General features: G+C 37.1%; 1 protein-coding gene across 2 annotated transcripts; it reads right to left on the reverse strand.

Moving 5' to 3' along the window:
• Positions 1 to 4,744: 4,744 nt before the first annotated feature.
• Positions 4,745 to 16,435, reverse strand: LOC149167550 (RNA-binding (RRM/RBD/RNP motifs) family protein). 2 transcript variants are annotated; one of them, XM_089433019.1, is made up of 13 exons: positions 16,128 to 16,435; positions 15,215 to 15,361; positions 14,072 to 14,161; positions 13,100 to 13,165; positions 11,375 to 11,440; positions 11,152 to 11,237; positions 10,990 to 11,035; positions 9,790 to 9,844; positions 8,408 to 8,484; positions 7,769 to 8,170; positions 7,573 to 7,677; positions 5,203 to 5,328; positions 4,745 to 5,060 (listed from the first exon to the last, which is right to left on the reverse strand). In XM_089433019.1, the coding sequence occupies exons 2-13, from the start codon at positions 15,239 to 15,241 to the stop codon at positions 4,977 to 4,979; spliced, it is 1,230 nt and encodes a 409-aa protein (XP_089289145.1). In that variant the 5' UTR covers positions 15,242 to 15,361; positions 16,128 to 16,435; the 3' UTR covers positions 4,745 to 4,976. The 2 variants fall into 2 exon arrangements, with proteins under 2 accessions (XP_089289145.1, XP_089289144.1); XM_089433018.1 differs by having other exon boundaries at positions 15,215 to 15,366; positions 16,128 to 16,434.
• Between the last annotated feature and the right edge of the window lie 4,278 nt (positions 16,436 to 20,713).

Here is a 20,713-nt window from a genome sequence, read left to right on the forward strand (position 1 = left end):
CGTACCTGTTGGTCCTACCTCAGGATAACTCTCACTCACATTGGCTTCCCCTTTGCTTTCATCAATTGGATCATGCATTGTCTTACTTCAGTCTCCTTTAGTATTCTCATCAATGGAGTGGCTTCAGGTTTCTTTCATGCGAAACGAGGCCTTAGGCAATGTCCTCTCTCCCCGCTGCTCTTTCTCCTCATCATGGAAGGCTTCAGCACACTGATAACAAAAGGCAGAGAGAAAAGCTCTTTCGCTGGAGTCAAACTCTCGAATATGTCCTTTATGCCCCATCTTTTATTTATATGTCCTAATTTTTTTAAATTGATCTTTTCAAGACTCATATGCTTTCAAGGCTATTCTAAATCTTTTTTGTATAGCTATAGGCATGCAGCCAAATATTGCAAAATCAACTGTTATCATAGTTTCCTGCCCGTTGAATGAAGCAAGATTTGCTAGCCAATTTTTTGAATATGAGCGTCAAGATTTGGATGATGGTCTTCAATATTTGGATTTCAGATTGAAACCAAATGGTTATCGCATAGCAAATTGGACTTGGCTTATAGCCAAGATTGAAAGCAAAATCAATATTTGGCAACAGAGATGGCTTTCTAGAGCAAGTAGGCTAACTCTCCTCAAGTCTGTCCTACAAGCTATTATGGTTTACTGGATGTCGTTGCGCTGGATTGCCAAACGCATTTTAAAAAGAATTCAACAATTATGTTGTCGCTTCCTTTGGCGCGGACAAATTCCAGGGAGAACTTTTGCTTGGGTCCGTTGAAACAGCATTGACAAACCCAAAAAAATGGGGGGTTGGGGCATAGAAAATTTGCATTTATTCACCGAGGCTTTCGCTGCAAAATTGCGCTGACAACTTATTAATTCCAGAAGTCTTTGGCAATAAATCACTTATCATAAGTACATCTATCCGCTCTCAATTCTGGAATGGATTCATAGACCGTCAGTTCCTAGCGCTGGATCCTCCATAATTTGGAAAGCATTATCTCAGTGTATCTCTCTGATCAAGTGTGATCTACCCTGGAAAGTTGGCAATGGAGTTCAAGTGAGGATTAGTTTGGACGCGTGGAGTGGATGTGGGAATGAACATATTCTCCCCCATCCTCTTTGCAATTTCCTTCAAGACTCTTGCATCGCCCACTTATCACATATAGCAAATGATATTCAAGACAGGTGGCAAAACTAGACCTAGAAGGACCACAAAACGCTCAACATTTCGATAGTTTGGGTCGATGATTGGCAGAGATTCATAGGCTCATTGGAGGAGGCCAATGTGCGTATAAACGACAATCAAGATGTCCTTATCTAGGCATTGGATCCCCAAGGCAGATACTCCCCCAAATCAGGGTATGCTTATACAATAGCAACCAGACACACAAGTGATTTCTCTTAGTGGTGGAGTCATATCTAGAAATTAAAGGCCCCTCCCAAATTTAGGCTTTTCATGTGGTGCATTTTAACAGACAAGGTTCCCACTGAACTAACGTTGAGGCATTGTGCAAATTGCTGGCCTTCTAAATGTTGTTTGTGTAGGATGCAAGAGGAAGATACTTCTCTTCTTTCCGTGTCTCGAAAGCCTCCTCGCAAAGGATCCTCACTTCACTAAATCTACATATTGATTGGTCAGGACGAGACATTGAAGAGGCTTGGCAAAAATGGTGGATAAAAGCCAATTCTCTAAAAACTAGATGCCTTCCACTACTAATTTGCCGGGGAATTTAGTTTATCGGGAACAAATCCATTTTCAAGAATGCCAAAATAGATTGGGACTCCTCCATTGTTTCACTGTTGGCTCTATACAATTCGCTCCCAGAGGACCAGGACATCTAACCCCCTCGGATCATTACCCAGGAATCCATAAACATAAACTCCCCCTGGGATTATTTTTGACGGCTCGGCACAACCTGAACGCTGTGGTGGAGGGGCGATGCTACATATGGATAATATAGTGTCTTAGCAGAGGCACCAACAACTATGCTGAATTGAGCAGTGTAAATGCCTTCTCCTTTTTGCAAAAAAACAAAATTGCCAACAACTTCAAATATTTGGAGACTCAGCTCATAATTAACTGAACAAATGAAGTTAATCATTGTCACTTGCACACACTTAGAGATATTCTGACTGATATCCTTTCTCTAAAGTCCCAATTTGATTCATTTGCACGCTCACAAATAGACAAGGAAAAGAATGAGATCGTTGATCGCTTATCCAAAAAGGCAGCGCAGCTGAACAAAGGTCAATGGCAAATACAGGGATACAAGGGCAGCAGTTTCTACAATGACTATCATCATCCTTTTATGGACATGATTGGTTCCTATCAAAATGATCGCTAGATCATTTAACAACTTTTCTTACTTTCTCCTTCTACGTATATAACTTACCAGTTTTCAATATATTTTTGGACAAAACTCGTATTCCCATAAACTTAATGGACTTCTCAGAGGTTTATTATCAGTAAGCATCATAATAGTTTTTGTAAAGTTTATAATAGCTCTAAACAGTATCCCTTTTAAGCATCATAATAGTTTTTGTAAAGTTTATAATAGCTCTAAACAGTACTCCCTTTTTGCTGACAGAAGTTCATATCTGCAGTATCATAAAACTTGTAATTTTCGCATCTTTTTTTTTTAAATTTCGCTTTTTCAGAGGAAAAAAAGCATAATTAGTCTGTAATATTTGCAAATTATCTTAATTTCCACCTACATACAACCAATTTTTGTAGCTTACAGGGCTCAGTATTTGTTTAGCATGACATCAACCAGGCTCAGTATTTGTTTAGCATGACATCAACCATTGTTGTGTTTTGCCATATAATCATTAACATTCACATTCAGATCAATATTCATTATTTAATTACTACATGTCCTAATTATCCTGCACTTGATACATATATATATATAACTTAACGTGCTTTATTAACCCATAAAACAACATTCATTAAATGTTGATTACCTTACTTTTCAAAAATTATAATTGACCAAAGACACAATTAGTGTCCTACTTATCGCTCACATCAAGAAAAGGATTTTAATTATCCCTCTTAACTTTTTATATATAAGAAAGGATCTTAAAATTTAATATATAGGAAAGGATTTTAAAATGTAATAGGATTTTCAGGATTTTAAAATGTTACCAACCAATTAACCCATCCAAATAAATAATGTATATGGGAGGGAAGAATAGATTACTTCTCAAATTTCTATCTTTATATTTAATTAGACTTTCACATCATCCTCATTTTTTTCCTCCATCTTCATTATGTATATGAATTATTTTACACTAATCTTCTTCATTATGTATATGAAATATTTTAGATTAATCTAAATTTACATAAATTTGATAATCTCAAATTTTGTAAGCAATTAAAAAAAAAGAGTCTAATCTTTTCATAGATATTATGAAAAGAAATTTAGTATTTAGTGCTCTCTGCGAAGAGCCAGTTATATTTTTGAACACAGTAGAATTATTTTTGTAATGCTCCCTGCGTGGAGATATCTTGTTTATACTCATAGCAGTTATAATGAACTCGATCAGGCAAAAGCCTGCATATGAATATGCTTCGGCATTTTGCTATCTTGTTTATACTCATAGCAGTTATAATGAACTCGATCAGGCAAAAGCCTGCATATGAATATGCTTCGGCATCTGCAAAATGTAATTTTCTTATCTTAATGAAAATTACGACTTTTTCCCAGGGGAAAAAAAATTATTAAAAGAAATTTGGCCCTTTCAGGCTTTTCAAGCAACTTTTCTCAGTATTAATAATTCCAACACTTTCAACATCTCCTACATCCATCATATATACTGTCATTAACGTTCAGAAGATTGGAAAAGCTCTGAAAATGCAGTTAATAGTTTAATCCCTAACATCATTCTATACTATACCAAAAAATAAATAATTCTCACCCTAAAATCCTTTCAGGAATTGCACCATCACCCAAAGGAATGAATATCTTGCAAGCTTTTCAGATCAAATAGATGCGCGTACAATCATCATCTAAGCACATCCTCCCTGTACACTAATTCCCATCCATATCGTGTGCGTTTACCAACAACGGTCATGAGTTGGGAATTACAAAAATCCATTAACAGATCTTCAACAAACATGACCAGTTAACTAATAATAATTCGCAGCTTTAAATCTTTCCGGATTTAGAGCATTACCAAAAGAAATGGAACAGGAATTCACTGGCTTCAACACCAAGAGTTGGAATATAAAACGCAGCCCATGTATTCTGGGAAAGCAAATCTTTAACTGCATAAAACTATCTGATTGTTGAAAACAAATAAAGCCTTTATGCACACAGTTCTAGAGAATTCAACCTAAACAACCCATTTAAAACGCAAAACGCAACCCATGTATTCTGGGAAAGCAAATCTTTACACGCATAAATCTTTAACCGCATAAAGCTATCTGATTTGTTGAAAACAAATAAAGCCTTTATGCACACAGTTATAGAGAATTCAACCTAACAACCCATGTAAAACGCAAAACGCAACCCATTTATTCTGGGAAAGCAAATCTTTAAAACCATAAAGCTATCTGATCGTAGATGATAAAGCTACCTTTAATGCACACAGTTCTAAACAATAAAAACAAAGTAGATGATAATGGTTTCAAAACAGCACACAAACATGACATGCCAGGAAGCTTAATGAGAGTATTCAGACTTAACACGATATTGATTTCAAAAGAATCCAAAAATAACATGAAATAACACTGGTGCTTGTATTCAGATTAACCATAAATTGCATACGTCGACATAGAAAATAAGTATGCCGATGCAAATCATTTTCTATTGCTTAGAAAGCCAATAAAGTACCGAGTATCTTTTATGTATCCAAGGAAAAGCAGTGACTTCTATAAATGCTAAAACTAGCACATAATTGTCATTTTAGATTAATTCAGTTAGCATCATGGTTGTGCAGCTCAATTAACCTGTAATGGAAAAAATGAAAACACATTATACTTAGTAAGGCCGGTATCTGTAGTCCATGCGTGAAGAGCGACCCCCTGCTGGGCCAGGTCCAATCCCAGAGCCACCATAACCCCACTGTCGAAAGCACATTTCATTCTTAGATACACACAATCTACAAGTCGAATGTCGAAAAAAAATAACATGCACTAAAATCAACAGAAGTCGGGAATAGATTTCTGAATAGTACGTGTCAATAAACATTAAATTGCACACTTACATCATAGCCACCTCCAGAATAAGATGGAGGACCCCTTAAAGGACCACCAATTCCACCTGCTGGTGGAGGTAGGCCATCATCAACATAATGATCGTCATCTGGCGGAGTAGCAGAGTCTATTGCCACCTGTTAACCCTCAATAAAGTCATTATAGAGATTAAAATATAAGAAACTTGGCAAAGCAACGTAAAATCAAATGTTCACCATTAGCACATAAACCATATAAAAAGACTTATATCAGGTTCCAAAATAGTTTCCATAAATACGATTCAAATATACAAATTTCAAAAATATCAGTGAAGTGGCAACCTACAAGAATAAATGCGAATGAACCATAATAACTGGCATTGGTTAGACCAGATGACACTCGAAATCTCAGGGTCACATAGCAAGTCTCCGGGCTGGCTGCCTTGGTGCATATTTATTGGGTCTCATTCAATGTCCATGTTGGTTCAGTTTTTGCCAAAACTGCAACTGGCCAGTTTACCCATCTGACTAAAGTCAAATTCTGCTAACACGATTGGATTTTGGGGATTTTGTTCTGTGAAGTGGCCCAGGTTCAAAATTCACAATAGTCAGAAGACACCAAAATAGAATCAGCCATGTTAACAGTTAGTGTGGCCCAGTCTGGGTACAATCCTCACGTGATTCTAAAAACTGAGAAACCCTGGGTTCTAACAGCTGAGAAGCCCTGGGTTGCGGTTTCTAGGAATGCAGTCTAGTGCACCAGCAAACACCTAGAGCTTTCAAAACAAACCACTCATTAAATTTCTATTTTCAAGTTGTCAAACCCCACTAGCATGATTGGACTTCATGTGTTTTGTTATGTAAGGCAGCCAACAATTGAAGCTCCCTGTAATTAGGAGGAGACAAAAGAAAAATTCACCAATGTTAGAGTTGGTGTGGACCAGGTAAGGTGTGATCCTCAGGGGATTTTGACATTTAGATGCAAGTTGTTTTTAGTGAGATTTTTTGGAAGCTTTTCCAGTACACTTTTCAGGTCTAATTTCTCTAAAATCCAGCAGAAATTTATTGAAATCACAAGCTTGATGGGTAACATCTGCACAATTGAAATGCCTTGGGGTTCACAAGCTTGATGGGTAACCTCTGCACAATTGAAATGCCTTGGGGTTTTTCAGGGTGCTGGATCCATATATACAATCAAAACACCAATTTAAATAACACAAATCAAAATGATGTCGGCATACAAAGTCACACTAAAAACGACTCTGTTTAAATGCCCCTCAGTCAAAATTTCTTAAACCACATCCTAATCCCACAAGTCATACATGCTAGCAAACAAAATAAAAGAAAATTCTATTTTAAAAGTTTCTGTGGTAATCTATAACGCCCGACTCAAAATTTCTTAGACCACATCCTAATCCCACAAGTCATACATGCTAGCAAACAAAAATAAACATACATGCTAGCAAACAAAAATAAAAGAAAATTCTATTTTAAAAGTTTCTGTGGTAATCTATAACAAAAATAAAAGAAAAAACTATTTTATTCTATTTTAAAAGTTTGTGGCAATCTATAATTCTGTAGTAACATGATATCATCTAGTGGATCAGGTCTATTAGCAAAGCAAAGAAATTGCAATTATAATACCATGGGATCAAACCCTGCCAGGGATGTACCCTGTGTTAACAGAGGGTAGGCAGGCAGACAGACTAGGCTATTTGCAAATCCTGTGAGAATTTCCACGGCATAGATGCCCCTCAGATATTGCAAAAATTAGAGCGGAATGTCCCCTGCATCCCCTGCATTTGACATCTTATCCATGGGGTCATGCAGGGAAAGTCTCTAATTTTTCTCCTATACAAAGGAAAACAATTAGCGGCTAAACATCCATCCGCAGCACTTTTTCAAATAAATGGTGAAATGGTGAAATTTTTAGTTTGCGATCCCACTGGGATTATTTACTAAAAAACGAAAGAGATGTTCGGCCCGTGGAATTGTGAACCCCTTCAAAAATGATTTCACGGTACACACTTCTGCTGCCAATGGAAGGAAAACAACAGCACCTAGAAGCAATTGAAGTCAACTATGACGAAAAACTACAGATAGCATCACTGTAAATATGTTTTCCCAACGTTCAGTGACTGTTTTTCCCAATATTCTCGCAGCCCCACCCTCGTTTAGTTGTATATCAGAAGGCATCACAAGACGATAGGGCAACACAAGAATAAGCCAGATGAGGTTTAAAAAAACTCAAGAAAGTCGGATAAAAGAAGTAAAACAAGACAAAAGGTAAAATACAAAGAATACGAGTGAAATATGGCAAATTAACTTATACAGTGTGTAATACAGATCCAGCACAAAACACATTTTAATTTAGTACTCAAAACGCATTGCAAAATATTTTACCTGCTGGCCAAGAATTTCATGTGACCTTCGTGCCACACGATCTGCTACTCCATCCTCAGCAAATGTCACAAAACCAAAGCCTCTATGACCCGACCTCCTTGCATCCTGATTGAATATAATAAGAGGTGATTAACCTGCCTTCAAACAATTCATTGTATACTCGAGTATGTACAATAAAGTATCATGGATTATTTACCTTTGGCACATACACATCTACAACAGTGCCAAAATTGCTGAAATATCGACGAAGATCTCCGGCAGTTGCCTCTTGTGAAAGCCTTCCAACAAAAATCTTCTTGCCCATGCCTCGTGGTGGTGGGCCAGAAAAACCTCCCGAACCATACCCTGCACCACGATCAGCCATGCCATAGGACGATCCTCCAATCATACCACCGGTTCCATGTAGAGGCCATGAGTTTCCACTGCCATAGCCACTTCCTATTTCTGATGCATAACCATCTCTGAATCCTGAGCTCGGATGGTCATACAGTGTAGCAGAGCCCAATGCCCCATACCGGGTTGCAGCATTGATATATGCATTGTATGCACCATACCCCCCACCGGAAACTGGTTTTGCCCACTGCTTTGACGGTTCCTCCTGAAAACATGATACTCCAGTGTACATAACTTCAAACATTCAAATTTAAGTAAAAATATTTTAAAACCTTCATAACAGACTCCCTAATATAAATGAACGTTGAAGATACTAGAATATCAGACTTCTTGATATAAGACAATGAAAAAGTATGGACAATGAAAAATCCCGTGACAGCTACCACATACAGCATTTATAGCTGTCAAGAGAAGGAAAGATGCAAAAAACGCGTAAGATCACCTTTGGTGTTGCCCGATCCACTGCAATAGTAGCTCCACCCAACTTATGTGTTTCTGACATCAACTTGTCCACAGATTCTGACACAAAATAAAAGAATACAAAATCAACAAGGTTAAGGAATAACTAATGGTGATGCGACTATTCTGAATACTGACATTAAGAAAATTACTTTTCGTATTAACCCTTAATGACGAGAAGGCAAGTTACATAAATCTATTAAAATTTGAAAAGTTCAATTTTAATAATAACTAATCTCAAACATGCATATTTATATGGGCACCTTTATCCCATTTAGGCATATCCATCCAACATTCCCCTTCACAAAGGAAAATGCCATAACCCCCTACCAATGGTTCAAAAAGTTTTTATCCTTATCATACCATACCCACAGCCAAAAAGTTTTTATCTTTATCATACCATACCCACAGCCAAAAAGTTTTTATCCTTATCATACCATACCCACAGCCAAAGAGTTTCTATCCCTATCATACCATACTTAATAGAAATACCTTGGGGTCATATGCATGTAAGCATTATTCATTTTTTCCTTTAATGTAGGGAACCATAACCATGGCTAGCATTACGACAATGATAACCATATATACTGGTGATAACCTTATCTATTTCAGCAACCAAATACAAATTCATTCAATCAAATGTTTGTTAAACTACCCATTCAATTGTTTAATTTTAAATACTCGCAATAATTATGCTCAACAGAAATTACATCAGGAACAGGAAGAATCTCATATTTACTCTCAGGACAACAATAATCGATCTTTGTAAATCCTCTTGACTATTTTGATATTCATAGAGAACAGAGCCAATTTCTCTTGACACAAATTCTAAATTATGTACACTACACCAGACTGAAAATCTGCAAAAGCTCAATGAGGCAAAAGAACTTGGATCAGGAAAAACATTAAAGAATATTTCAATGTTAAAACATAAAAAATAAGAAAAAGGGCAAGGAGAGGGTTTCTATGGTTTTCCTAGGTGGGTCAAACTCAAGTATCACCAATCTAACTCATGTTGAGTCCATATCAACCAACCCAAGCTGATCCAAGTCAATCTTGCAGTTCAACAAGTTTGACTCCCATTCCCTTCATTGATACTACATTTGGCTGTAGCACAAAACCTGTAGATTAATGGGACACAATTCTTGGCAAACCCACATTAATTCAACAAAAGCACACTATATGATTGATACTATAACATCTACAATGGTTCATACAGACAATCACCTCAGTTGTAGCTTGTATTAGCATTCTACGGCAAACATCTCTTCTGCTTTCTTTGACTAGACAAAATCTTCTTACTATAACAATCAAAAGAAATAAAACAAAATCCACTTAAAGAGACAAGATCTCTTGAGTCCTTACCTGAGTTTTCAAAAGTAATAAACCCAATTCCACGATGTTTTTTTGAGCCTTTTTCCTGCAAAGAAAAAGAAAACCAGCAATTTAAACATTCCATCAGGAATGTGGTTTTTCACATTGCATACAAAACAAGTTTTTAGCAGTCAATAAATACAGTTTGAATGCATCATTCAACTTTACAGAAGATTGGCAACAGAAATAAAACTTTGAAATCTGATTTATTTTTGACAAGAGGTTAAACAGATCCCATAAGCCAAAGCAGATGTTGTGAACTTCCAAGTGTGTTATCTACTTGTTAAATTGTACAGAACAGATATAAGAGAACAGTTAAAAGTCACAACCCAACCAGCATGGTAGCTGGAAAACAGAACAGACAGTCCTTAACTTCAGCCTGCTACATTGATGATGTAGAGGATAACTATGAATCTAAGAGGCAAACAAGACTGAAACTTTCAACTGATCTACAGATTCAGAAAAACTGAAGCACATCTACAATGATCTACAATTGAAGCATACTTTACATTCAGAATCGTTATTAGTCTCCATTCCATAATTTTATGTATAAGTTGATAATAAGGAATTGATGTACAAAAGAAATACAGTTGTTGCCAAAAGGGCACCATGCTAGAAATGTAAGAGTATAGTAACTTTGATGGTGACAATGCATAGAGCAACTCCATCAAATACATTACGATGAAAAAACTCACTCATTACACAACATTGAAGCACATTTTCTTTTTTCACTATCAATAAACCACACAAACCTCAGCAGGAAAATATGCAAACTGTAAAATGCTTGGCAATCTTTTTTATAAAAATATTCATATTCCTAATGGCTTTATATAGTCTCTAAAAATTTTTGGTTCTTTTAAAGATTAAATAATTTTATACTATAAAATTTGGGCGAATTGTTTTCAGAGAAAATGTCAATTCACAAATATTTATTTTGGAAAACCATGGAAAATTAGCCCACCTGAGAAAATTAGCCCCTAAAATTTTCCCTAAACCTCAGGCCGTTTATGGCATTGCATGTTGCTTTGTAACAAACAAAACAAGCTAATGCAATCTAAGAACAAGATTTGAAAATAGATATCAATCAGACTGACGCAAATGGCATTATGTCATGACTAAATATGACTGACACAAATGGCATTATGTCATGACTAAATAATTAATCAGACATAATAAGAACTTGCATTTTACCTTGGGCATATATAAATCTTCAATGTTCCCATATTCTTCAAAATATCTAAAAAACATTTCACAAAGCTTCAATTAGTATTTAAAAAGTAAAAATAAAATCCAGATATAGAGCAATGCTAGACAATTGTAAAATGCACTTTACAATCAAAAAAGAGAAATTACTTTCGGAATGCATCCTCTGTAACAGAAGGGGGAATTCTTGCCACAAATATCCGGGTAATCTTCTTAGAAGGAGCCTTCATCTCCTCCTACAGAATATTCAAAGCATATAATTAACAAAACATTAGTAAAAGGAAATAGGAGCTGCACTCCGCCATGTAAATGGAATTTCAGACATCGAAAAGTCATTGCTTCTTATAAGACAATTGCATATATATTTGATTACCTTGGGTGTGGCCACCTTTACTTCCAGTGTACGACCATTTAGAACATGTTCACTGTCAAGTGCTTTCTGCACATGTAAAAAACAACCAACTTTAATGCAAAATACTTTCCAACTAAATTATTGTTGTGTTTCTCAGAAAATTAACACTCAGAAAATCCAATAAAACTGTTCTTGATTACTGAATCTAATATGCATTCAAAGTCATACAACATATATACCAGAGGGTAAAAGAATAAATCAAATAGAAGTGAACCACCTAAGAGGACAACTTCATGATAAAGCCAAAAATGCACATACATCCCAACTACACTTTGGCAAAGAAATCAATGCTTGTCTTAAATATTTGTTAATTAAATAGAATATATTTGGTACACAGATTTACCAGAAAAATATTTTAAATGGGTTGGGAGGCACAGTAACACGGCATAACTTTTTGAGAAACTCAATCTATTCACTGAATTAGCCTTTGGCCAAATTACCTAATAGAATTATCTGAGAAACGATACAATATCCATTCAATATTTATCTTGATCATTTCTTGGTGTAAACATGACGGGGGCTTATTGGCAACTAAACAAGATCACTGAACACTTTGAAAGTGGGGTTGTGGTTCAGTGGTGAACACGGTGGGGCACCCACCAAGTAATCAATCACATCAAATCCATAACAGTTTCATGTTAACCCTAGATCCATCAGCACCAGATGGATTTAACAAATCTGATACACAAGCCCCTCAGTACTTCACGGGTATAAGGTTAACATTGATCTATGCTAAGTTTATTTTTTCACATTATCATATTTAAAGAAAATGGAATATCAGCTCTTTCTTATTTCTCCCACCTCGGTCTGTGAGAGCACCTCACTTCACTAGGGGCAATAACCTATTGGTACCAAATACAAGCCTGCACAAATTTGACAAGAAAGTACCCCTTGTGGTAGATTAGCCAAAAAAAATATTGTGTTCAAAATTTTGCCCTCGCTATTTCACCCATGATAATGATACAATTGTAGTGTGATATCTCTTCGGGAAAGTTATGATGCTTCTTCAGATTTAAACATGCACTTCTAAATATAATAACATTAACACATGGGACTACAACCCATTCGACTCAGAATTATCAAAAATAAAAAGTTTTAAAAGGCATTGTCTACCGACACCACAAATTAGCTCAGATGGCAGTTTTCTTGCCAGAATCCGGTTTTAAAAAAAAAATCAAAATGCTGGAGTATTTGAATCGTTTTTTAATGGTGGAAATGGATTCAGCACCCTCAAGAGCCCCTGGGGCACCCAAAATCCTTAAGCTTAACAGCTGTAACCCAGATTTTCAAAAATTTCTTCCACACTTTCATCATAATCTTGCCAGAATTCCCATTATTTTCCGGACTAATCCCATTATTTTCCGGGCTAATTTGTGAGTTTTTAGACTACGCTGTTCAAAAAGTGTATAATTCCAACAAAATTTGGAAAACAAAATTTCAAAACAAAGCCAATAGTTAATAGAGGTAGCAAAATGGCCAGCTACCCAAAATTGTTTGGATTTTGGGGTCAAAAGAATAGGCCTCCAGAAACTTTGTCAATTTCGACTAATTATTACTACTGTCATACCCTGTACAACAGGATGATATGCTAGCCAGTTTTAAATCATATAATTCCAAACCAACGCTAAACATAGTAATTTTTGGAAAACAAATAAATATAAAACTTTTGCGAAAGATTACTCAAACCTTAGCATCTTCAACTGAAGAAAATGTGGCATAACCAAATCCACGAGAACGACCAGTTGCACGATCCTAAACAAGCCACATATAACAAACACGAATACCATTAGTAGCAAACATGACCTCAAAAACATGGAAATTTGTAAAATAATTCAAACTAAAAGGACCAAGACAAGATAGTAAGACTCTAGAATCAACATCTATAATATGTTTTGAATTTAATATATTTCAATAAGGTCACCCAAACAATATACTAACTTGTCAGAATCTATCATAAAATTATGTTAATATAGCTGGGAATAACATAATGAATTCTGGAAAATCATTTAGAATCTGGAAGGTCCCAAGACAAAACCCATGTAAGAGCAATGTAAAAAAGGGGCACCCATAGATAATTAGTGTATATGGAGCTGAATTTAAATAATTCTATGTTGAGATCCTTGTTAACTGTAAAACGTGATTAATTATCACATAAAATGAATTCTGGAAAATCATTTAGAATCTTGAAGATCCCAAGACAAACCCATGTATCATGAAAGTACATTAGTTCAATTGAGTTAAACCAGCGGAAAATGAAAGAGTCCATTTGAATCAAAAATAACTACACAATTCAACAAGAAATTAATTGAAATATATAGGAAATTACATAAGGAAATTACATAAGAAACTCTATAACAGCTAAAGAGAAGGCCCGTAAGGATTCTAGGTGAGAGATCCAAAGAATAAATGAACAAGTTTCAAAGTAAATTTCATAAATAAGTATTCTAATACTCTGCATGTGTCCAAAGAAGGTCAAAGAACCTTTCTAGAGAAAAAAAAAAAGAAAAAAAAATGACACGGAAGTATGTCTCAAAAAGAAGTGTCCCGTCTAAATCATGATATTAAATCCTTTAATCCCCCAGTGATTTCTCCAAACATAAAAATTTAAAATAACATCTAATCATATTCTGACACGCAAGCATATGTTATCAAACTTACCCGCATAACAATCACGTCATCCAGTTCTCCAAACTTGCTCATATAATCCTGTAAACCTTCAGTGTCGACATCCCAAGGAATACCAAGCACCTGTAAGGCATAAATGATTAATCAAGTAAAATTAGAAAACTAAAAGAACTTGTATATATTCACTAGAGTGCTACTTGAACATCTGTGCCAGATGCATGCCTTTATAGAAAGGCTGAAGCAAGTAGTTAAACCATGACGATAAGAAATTTCTTTGTTATCGAGGTGATTACAGGAAATGCAGAACTAAGCATGTAAAACATCATTTTGATAATGAAAGTGTTCAGTAAGATGGAGATCTGCCAATCAGTTACAAAATTGTCAAACTTGCTTGAACATACAGCATAGAACCTGTTATAAATTGGCAATGCAATTCACAACCTGGAAGTAAAAGCATAATATCACTGTTTCTCCTCTCTTGTAGCAGAGTTGACACCAAATTTTAATTTACATTTCTCACAAGAAATGAGACCTTGAGTTTAATGAATTCAAATATGTTAGCATGCATTTCTCCTTCGGTAACAGTTTTACTGTCAGGATCAGCAGTGTTCCCAGGGAAGAACTTAACAAAATGATCTCTTCCATCTAGAGCAAACGAATTAAATACGGTCAGATTATTTTCCAATCAGTATGGAACACCACTAATCATCTAGTTATAAGACCCTGGAAACATTATTCGTCTTTTATATTTTAAGATCAACAACAGAAATTGACATATCAGATGTTATAAGCTCTATCATTTTTTAAAAATTGCATGCTTTTGACGAGAAATTATCATTTCTGTGCATTCTGACTCCTCCATTTTCTCTTACATTGTCTGTCAATTCTTCCCAATTTTCTTTAGAATTACTTGGAACAGTTGTCAATCTGAACATAGTGACTTTACAGAAATTTCAAAACTACTATCATGGAGAAGCTTTCAAGACCTACTATCAGAAACATGATAATTCTTGTATTTTGACCAATTATTGAGGAAAAAAATCCTATGAGAAAGCTGTATGAGTCTACTTTATGAACATTATTCCATGACAGAGGTAATTGAAAAATTGCTTAATTTTTTAGCATGTCTGTATCTAACTTAGAGAGAAACTAGAAACTCGAGTCTGAATTACTTACGACAAGCTTCCTGTCTCTTCCCGACATTGGTAGATACCGCTGGGTCGATGTTCGCGAGTGAAGTGATTGAACAGCGGAATGAACTATGGAGTCTCACCCCCTCTCACACTCTCATTGCGCGCTCTTCCTCACTCTCTCTGCTCCTCACTGCCCTGCACATGCACACCTCTACTCATACTCCAATTATACCCGACATCCTTCGCCTACCTCAAACAAATATTTCACAATAGGAATAACAACCTACACACACCAACCCTTCAATCCGGCAAAACACGCAAAAAATCCCTTACTTGGGAATTTCTAAGTAAAACACTACTCATATACGCAGATCAGAATACAGAAACAATACTAACAAAATAGCAATAACAAGGAGGCCTCATTTCAGGCTTGCTGGGTCGGACCATGGTAAGCAACTTAGCTTAGGGTTTGTTAGCACTTCCATGGATCACTCTAGAGAAAATAAGCCCTACAACATGAATATTTCATGTTTTTATACAAGGTCACGAATGGAAACTCTTACTGCTCCCATCCCTTACGGGCATTAAGTCTCTGCAAAACAAACCAATTTTGGATCCAGCCATGTAACCCCATTTCTTGTTTTTTTTCTCTTCCTTTTGGTGCACAAAAATATATCAACCCCCACCCTTATGAAATCTCTCCATGTGACCAGGTTGTTAGAACCCATTTCAAACTATTCTAACAACATCCATGAGAAGCAAAACCTAAAGGCTAAAACCCATTATCGATAACAGAAAGGGGGTGGCATCTTCACAGATATTTTGGCATAAAATAACTAACACTACAGACTCTGACAAAAGAACCCACCCCTCTAACTATTTTGCATAAAAACAAATGAAAACCCAATAAATGGTTTAAGCTTAAGCTCTCCTGAAAAATAAATAGAAAAACCCACAGAGTTTCGGAAGACTTCAAAACCCTCACTCCTCCTGGGCTCTGCAACGGATGTATATTGTAGGCTATCTCTCGCCGTGCTGGGAGCCTGTCCTCTTCGTCAGCCTCTCCTCTCACACTTCGCTCACCTGGGATAAGAATTAGGGCATAGGTGCAACATATATAATGTTCTTGATTGCATAAGCTCTATATCGACAGTGGTGGATCTCAATCCACCTTTCAAAACCATTTTGTTTTCACCCTCGAAACCCTTGGTTCTTAGAAATGGAAGCCCTCTCAAACATGGCGCTGTACCAAGGGTGTTAAAAAATGGGTTTGTCGTGTTGGTTAATAAAAAGTTAGGCGTTGTCCATGCTTTATGTTGACCATTTTTGGGTTTTTGATTTTTAAATGTTTTCTTGGGAATGATTTTTGGGTTTTTGTTTTTCAAATGTTTTCTTTGAAATGATTTTTGGGTTTTTATTTTTTAAATGTTTTCTTTGGAATGATTTGCGTGTATTTATTTTGTCGTGGGAAATTAGTGTAAATTTTGCCTGATAAAATTTTCCATTTTATAATTGTTTAGTAAAACTTTGAGTTGACTTCTATTTGGTTTGGTGAGGTAAAGTTTTGTTTTAATTGGTTTATTGTTTGAAGTTTCAATCCACTTAAAATGGGTCACAAATGGGTCCATATTTGCGAGCAAAATGTCATTGTTACTATGGTTATTATGGTTGAGGAGAAATGTGATTTTTAAGTATGGTGAATGAAATTTTTTATTTTTAAGTGGAATTATAATTTTATAAAGAGAATGAGTTTGTTCACTTATTAATTTAATTGCTAAATTTAAATTAAATATTTATAACAAATAGATTTACAGATATTGGTATTTTTTTGGGTGGAATATTGTGATTAGGGTTTGGGTTGGGGTTTTGTAAGTGACTATGGCCACTGCATCATTGTTTTTAGGGTTTGGTTTGAAGTTTTTTTCTTATGTTTAGTCGAATTTAGCTCTTTGTTTCTTTTCATTGTGGTCTTTGTCTGCCACATTTTCCGCTTTGGTCTTCTTAATTTTCTCGTTATCTATGGAGTGGCTTTTTCTTGTTTGGTCCAGTATTTTTCTTTTGTACATGTGATTCTTTCTTGAAGCAGCTTCAGCCAACTGGGCGTTGACCTGACACTGAATATGGGGGGTCAGGGGGTGTTATTTCCAGACAATCCTCCGGCATCCTCGTGTTGAAGAAAATGTAACTAAGTTCAGTCTTCATAAATGTATTTGTTGGCTTAAGGGGGCTTGATCCAGGTTTAGAGTTGTTTGCACCAACCAACAAAACCCTAACTGTTGGTCCTTTTGGCAACAACCTACATAGCACAGGCTGTAGTCTCACCCAAAGTAGTATTAAGGGACGCTAGAACTTGGTTTTTGCATCCAGAGACAGTGTGATAAGCGATCACAATCTCTTATAGCTCAGATTTGCCTTCGCGCACATTGGTATCCTTCTAGGGCTCACTACTACAACTCTAAGGAAATGGCTTCTAAACCTTTGCGAAGGTCTGCGATCAAACTTTATAGACCCCAAGGAAGCAGTCTATCCACTTTCGCGCACTAATTGATAACCCTAGATTTGCCTTCTTGCAGAGTTATCCAATTCGTCAGAAATCACAATAGATTCAACATTTATCTACGCAAAAACTGGTAATCAATTAATTCGTGCATAAATATTATAGATTCGTGCAAAATTTACACATTATTTCATAAAAAACACATTATTAAGCGACAGAACATAACATAAACAGGTTTCACAATAATATTCAGATGCAAGGTATTTCTCCAAAATCTGCCTTTATTTAGTTCCAACATTCAATTTACAGACCTCTCTGCCCTACGCACTCAACTACAGGGGTCCACGCACTCAATTGTGGACTTACCAAGGCCTCTTGTGCACTTAGCTGCAGGAGCCTTCCCCTTTTGCCTAAGTATAAGAAACAGAGCTTTCCTGCCTTAGCACTTGCCCAAAACAACAATCTTCATTCCAAAGTTTTTCAATTGTTTTCTCTAGACTCGATATGACTCAACTATATATAGCTTTTTCCAATACAATACCATGGTCCGCGAACCATGGGTGAGTCTCAAAACCGACCTATTACTTACCCAAACAAGGGGCTAAAGCCCCTTTGACTCCTATCTAGTTACACGCTCCACATCCACATTTCACGAAGACCGTACATTCTTTACAAAACTTTTACAAACTTGGGTTAAACTAACCCCAAAACTGACCCTCGGGACCCTATCCCAACAGGCCCCCAACACAAATATGGTGATTCGCCCTCGAGTCACTCAATTGGCACCTCGATTTGGCTACGGAGACCACCTAGCTCGACCTATAATGTTGTAATGTCAGCAGCGCTCTGCACCGCAGCCTATTGCACTTCCTCAACCAACTTCTTTGTTGTCGGGCCTTCCACTGCAAGGCACATTGTTCTTTGTGTCTGTTATAGTACCTTTAATTTTTCTTGAAGCGATAGAGTAAGCTGGCAGGCTTCCTCTATCCATGGTTGTAATCTGGCCTTTAGAAGGGCCTCTTTCCATTGTAGCTCTTTCGTCTGTGCTTGCAGCTGCTTGCCTTCCTGCAATTTCGCGAGGCGTTGTGCTAGTGCCAAAGTGCGCACAGTCACTCGGACTTCATCATACTTGCGTTGTGTCTCCCTGACATCTGTGTTCAGCCTCTGCAAGTTCGGGTCCTCCTGCAAGTTCGTCCACAACTCCATGGCTTGGTCAAACATCATTTCACAGTCTGTAACAGCAATATCCAAGGTGCCCATATTCTCTTTAATCGTTGCTCTGCGTTGCTCCCGAACCTTTGGTGGAGTGTTTGGCTGCAACTTCAGCTGCAGTTCTGATATCTTCATTTGAAAATCAAAAGTAACCCTGTTGATCTCATCCTTTGATGCGCAGACCGTAGCAGCCAATTTTCTGACTTTTGTTGTAGTTGCGGCATCCTCCGAGATGTTCAACTTTGGAACTGTCTTACAAGCATGTTCTATGGCAATTTCCAGGCTCTGCATTCGCCCTTGCAGTTCCTCCTTTTCTTTTAGTGCCTGAGCTTTCTCTGCGAACATATGTTCGTTATTCACCTTGAACTCACTTATGGCTGTAAGGGTGTGTTTCTCTCTGATCCTTAATTCATCTGAAACCCCTTGATGCAGTGCATGGAGGGTCTGAAGTGGCAGCGCAGCCAAGTTGACTCCCATGTCCTTCACTGTACCTAGCACAGCGTGATCCTCCTCTTAATCCACGCGGATTGATCCTTCTGGTAAAGGTATGACTCTAAGGTCCAGAGTCTGTTCCAACTCTGCTACTATCCCACTTCCTTGTGCTAGGCTCACTTGCACCCCGCTGGCCTGAATCTTGTCAGTCTGGATTTGCAACTCACGCAGATCCTTCTGGATGCTCCCTAGCATCTGCATATATTATGGCTCGAACTATTCCACAACTCTGTTGTGGTATCTCTGACCTTGTCTCCGATCTCATCAAGATCCCCTTTTGTAAGGACCATCGAGTCGATACGCATTTGTTTGTCGGATTTATGCTTCTTTTGGGGCCCAACAGTCTACTCCTTCCCGTGCTTCTTTACTGTGATGGGAGTGCTCTGCTCCTCTCCACCGCCTCCTTCCTGCCCTAATGGTTCCCGCTCATTTGTATGCTACGAAGCCGATTCTTCGACTTCTTCTGTATTTGTGCGTTCTTTCTGAGCATGCTCTTTTGCGGCGCACTCTTCCTCATTGCGTTCTTTTTCCGCAGTTGCCTTGTCAGCAACTTCTTTCTTCTTTTCCTCAGCTAGATCTCGCGTTGCCTTTTGTCTTGCCTCTTTTCGCTTATGCGCAATAGGACTCTCAGCACCCTTACTAGTACCTACCCTAAGCTTCGTGGGTTCACGCCACTCCGCTCGCCAACTGCCCACAATCTCCTACACATCGGCTGTAGATACTAAGTATGGAAGCTTGTACCATATGTGCTTTGGGTCCTTTTGTTGGCTTAAGGGGGCCTAACCTAGGTTCATAGTTGTTCGCGCCAACCAACAAAACCCTAACTGTTGGCCCTTTTGGCAACAACTTGCATAGCGCAGGCTACACTCTCACCCAAAGCAATATTAGGGGATGTTAGAACCATGTTTATGCATCCAGAGACAGTGTGATAAGCAGTCTTAAGCTCTTATAGCTCAGATATGCCTTCGTGCAAATCGGTATCATTCTAGGTCTCGCTACTGTAAGCCTAAGGAAATGACTTCTAGACCTTTGCGAAGGTCTGTGATCAGACTTTATAGACCCTAAGGAAGCAAACTATCTACTTTCGCGCACTAATTGGTAACCCTAGATCTGTCTTCGCGCATATCTATCCAATTCGTCAGAAATCACATCAGATTCAACATTTATCTTTGTGAAAATTGGTAATCACTTAATTCATGCATAAATATTATAGATTCAATAAATTCACGCAACATTTACACATTATTAAGCAATAGAACGTAACATAAACAGGTTTCACAATAATACTCAGATTCAAGGTATTTCTCCAAAATCTGTCTTTATTCAGTTCCAACGTTCAAT

The sequence above is a fragment of the Pinus tabuliformis genome, chromosome 5_1 (assembly GCF_031772625.1).
Source record: "Pinus tabuliformis cultivar Carrire ecotype Pingquan chromosome 5_1, CPIR1, whole genome shotgun sequence".
Lineage (NCBI taxonomy): Eukaryota > Viridiplantae > Streptophyta > Pinopsida > Pinales > Pinaceae > Pinus > Pinus tabuliformis.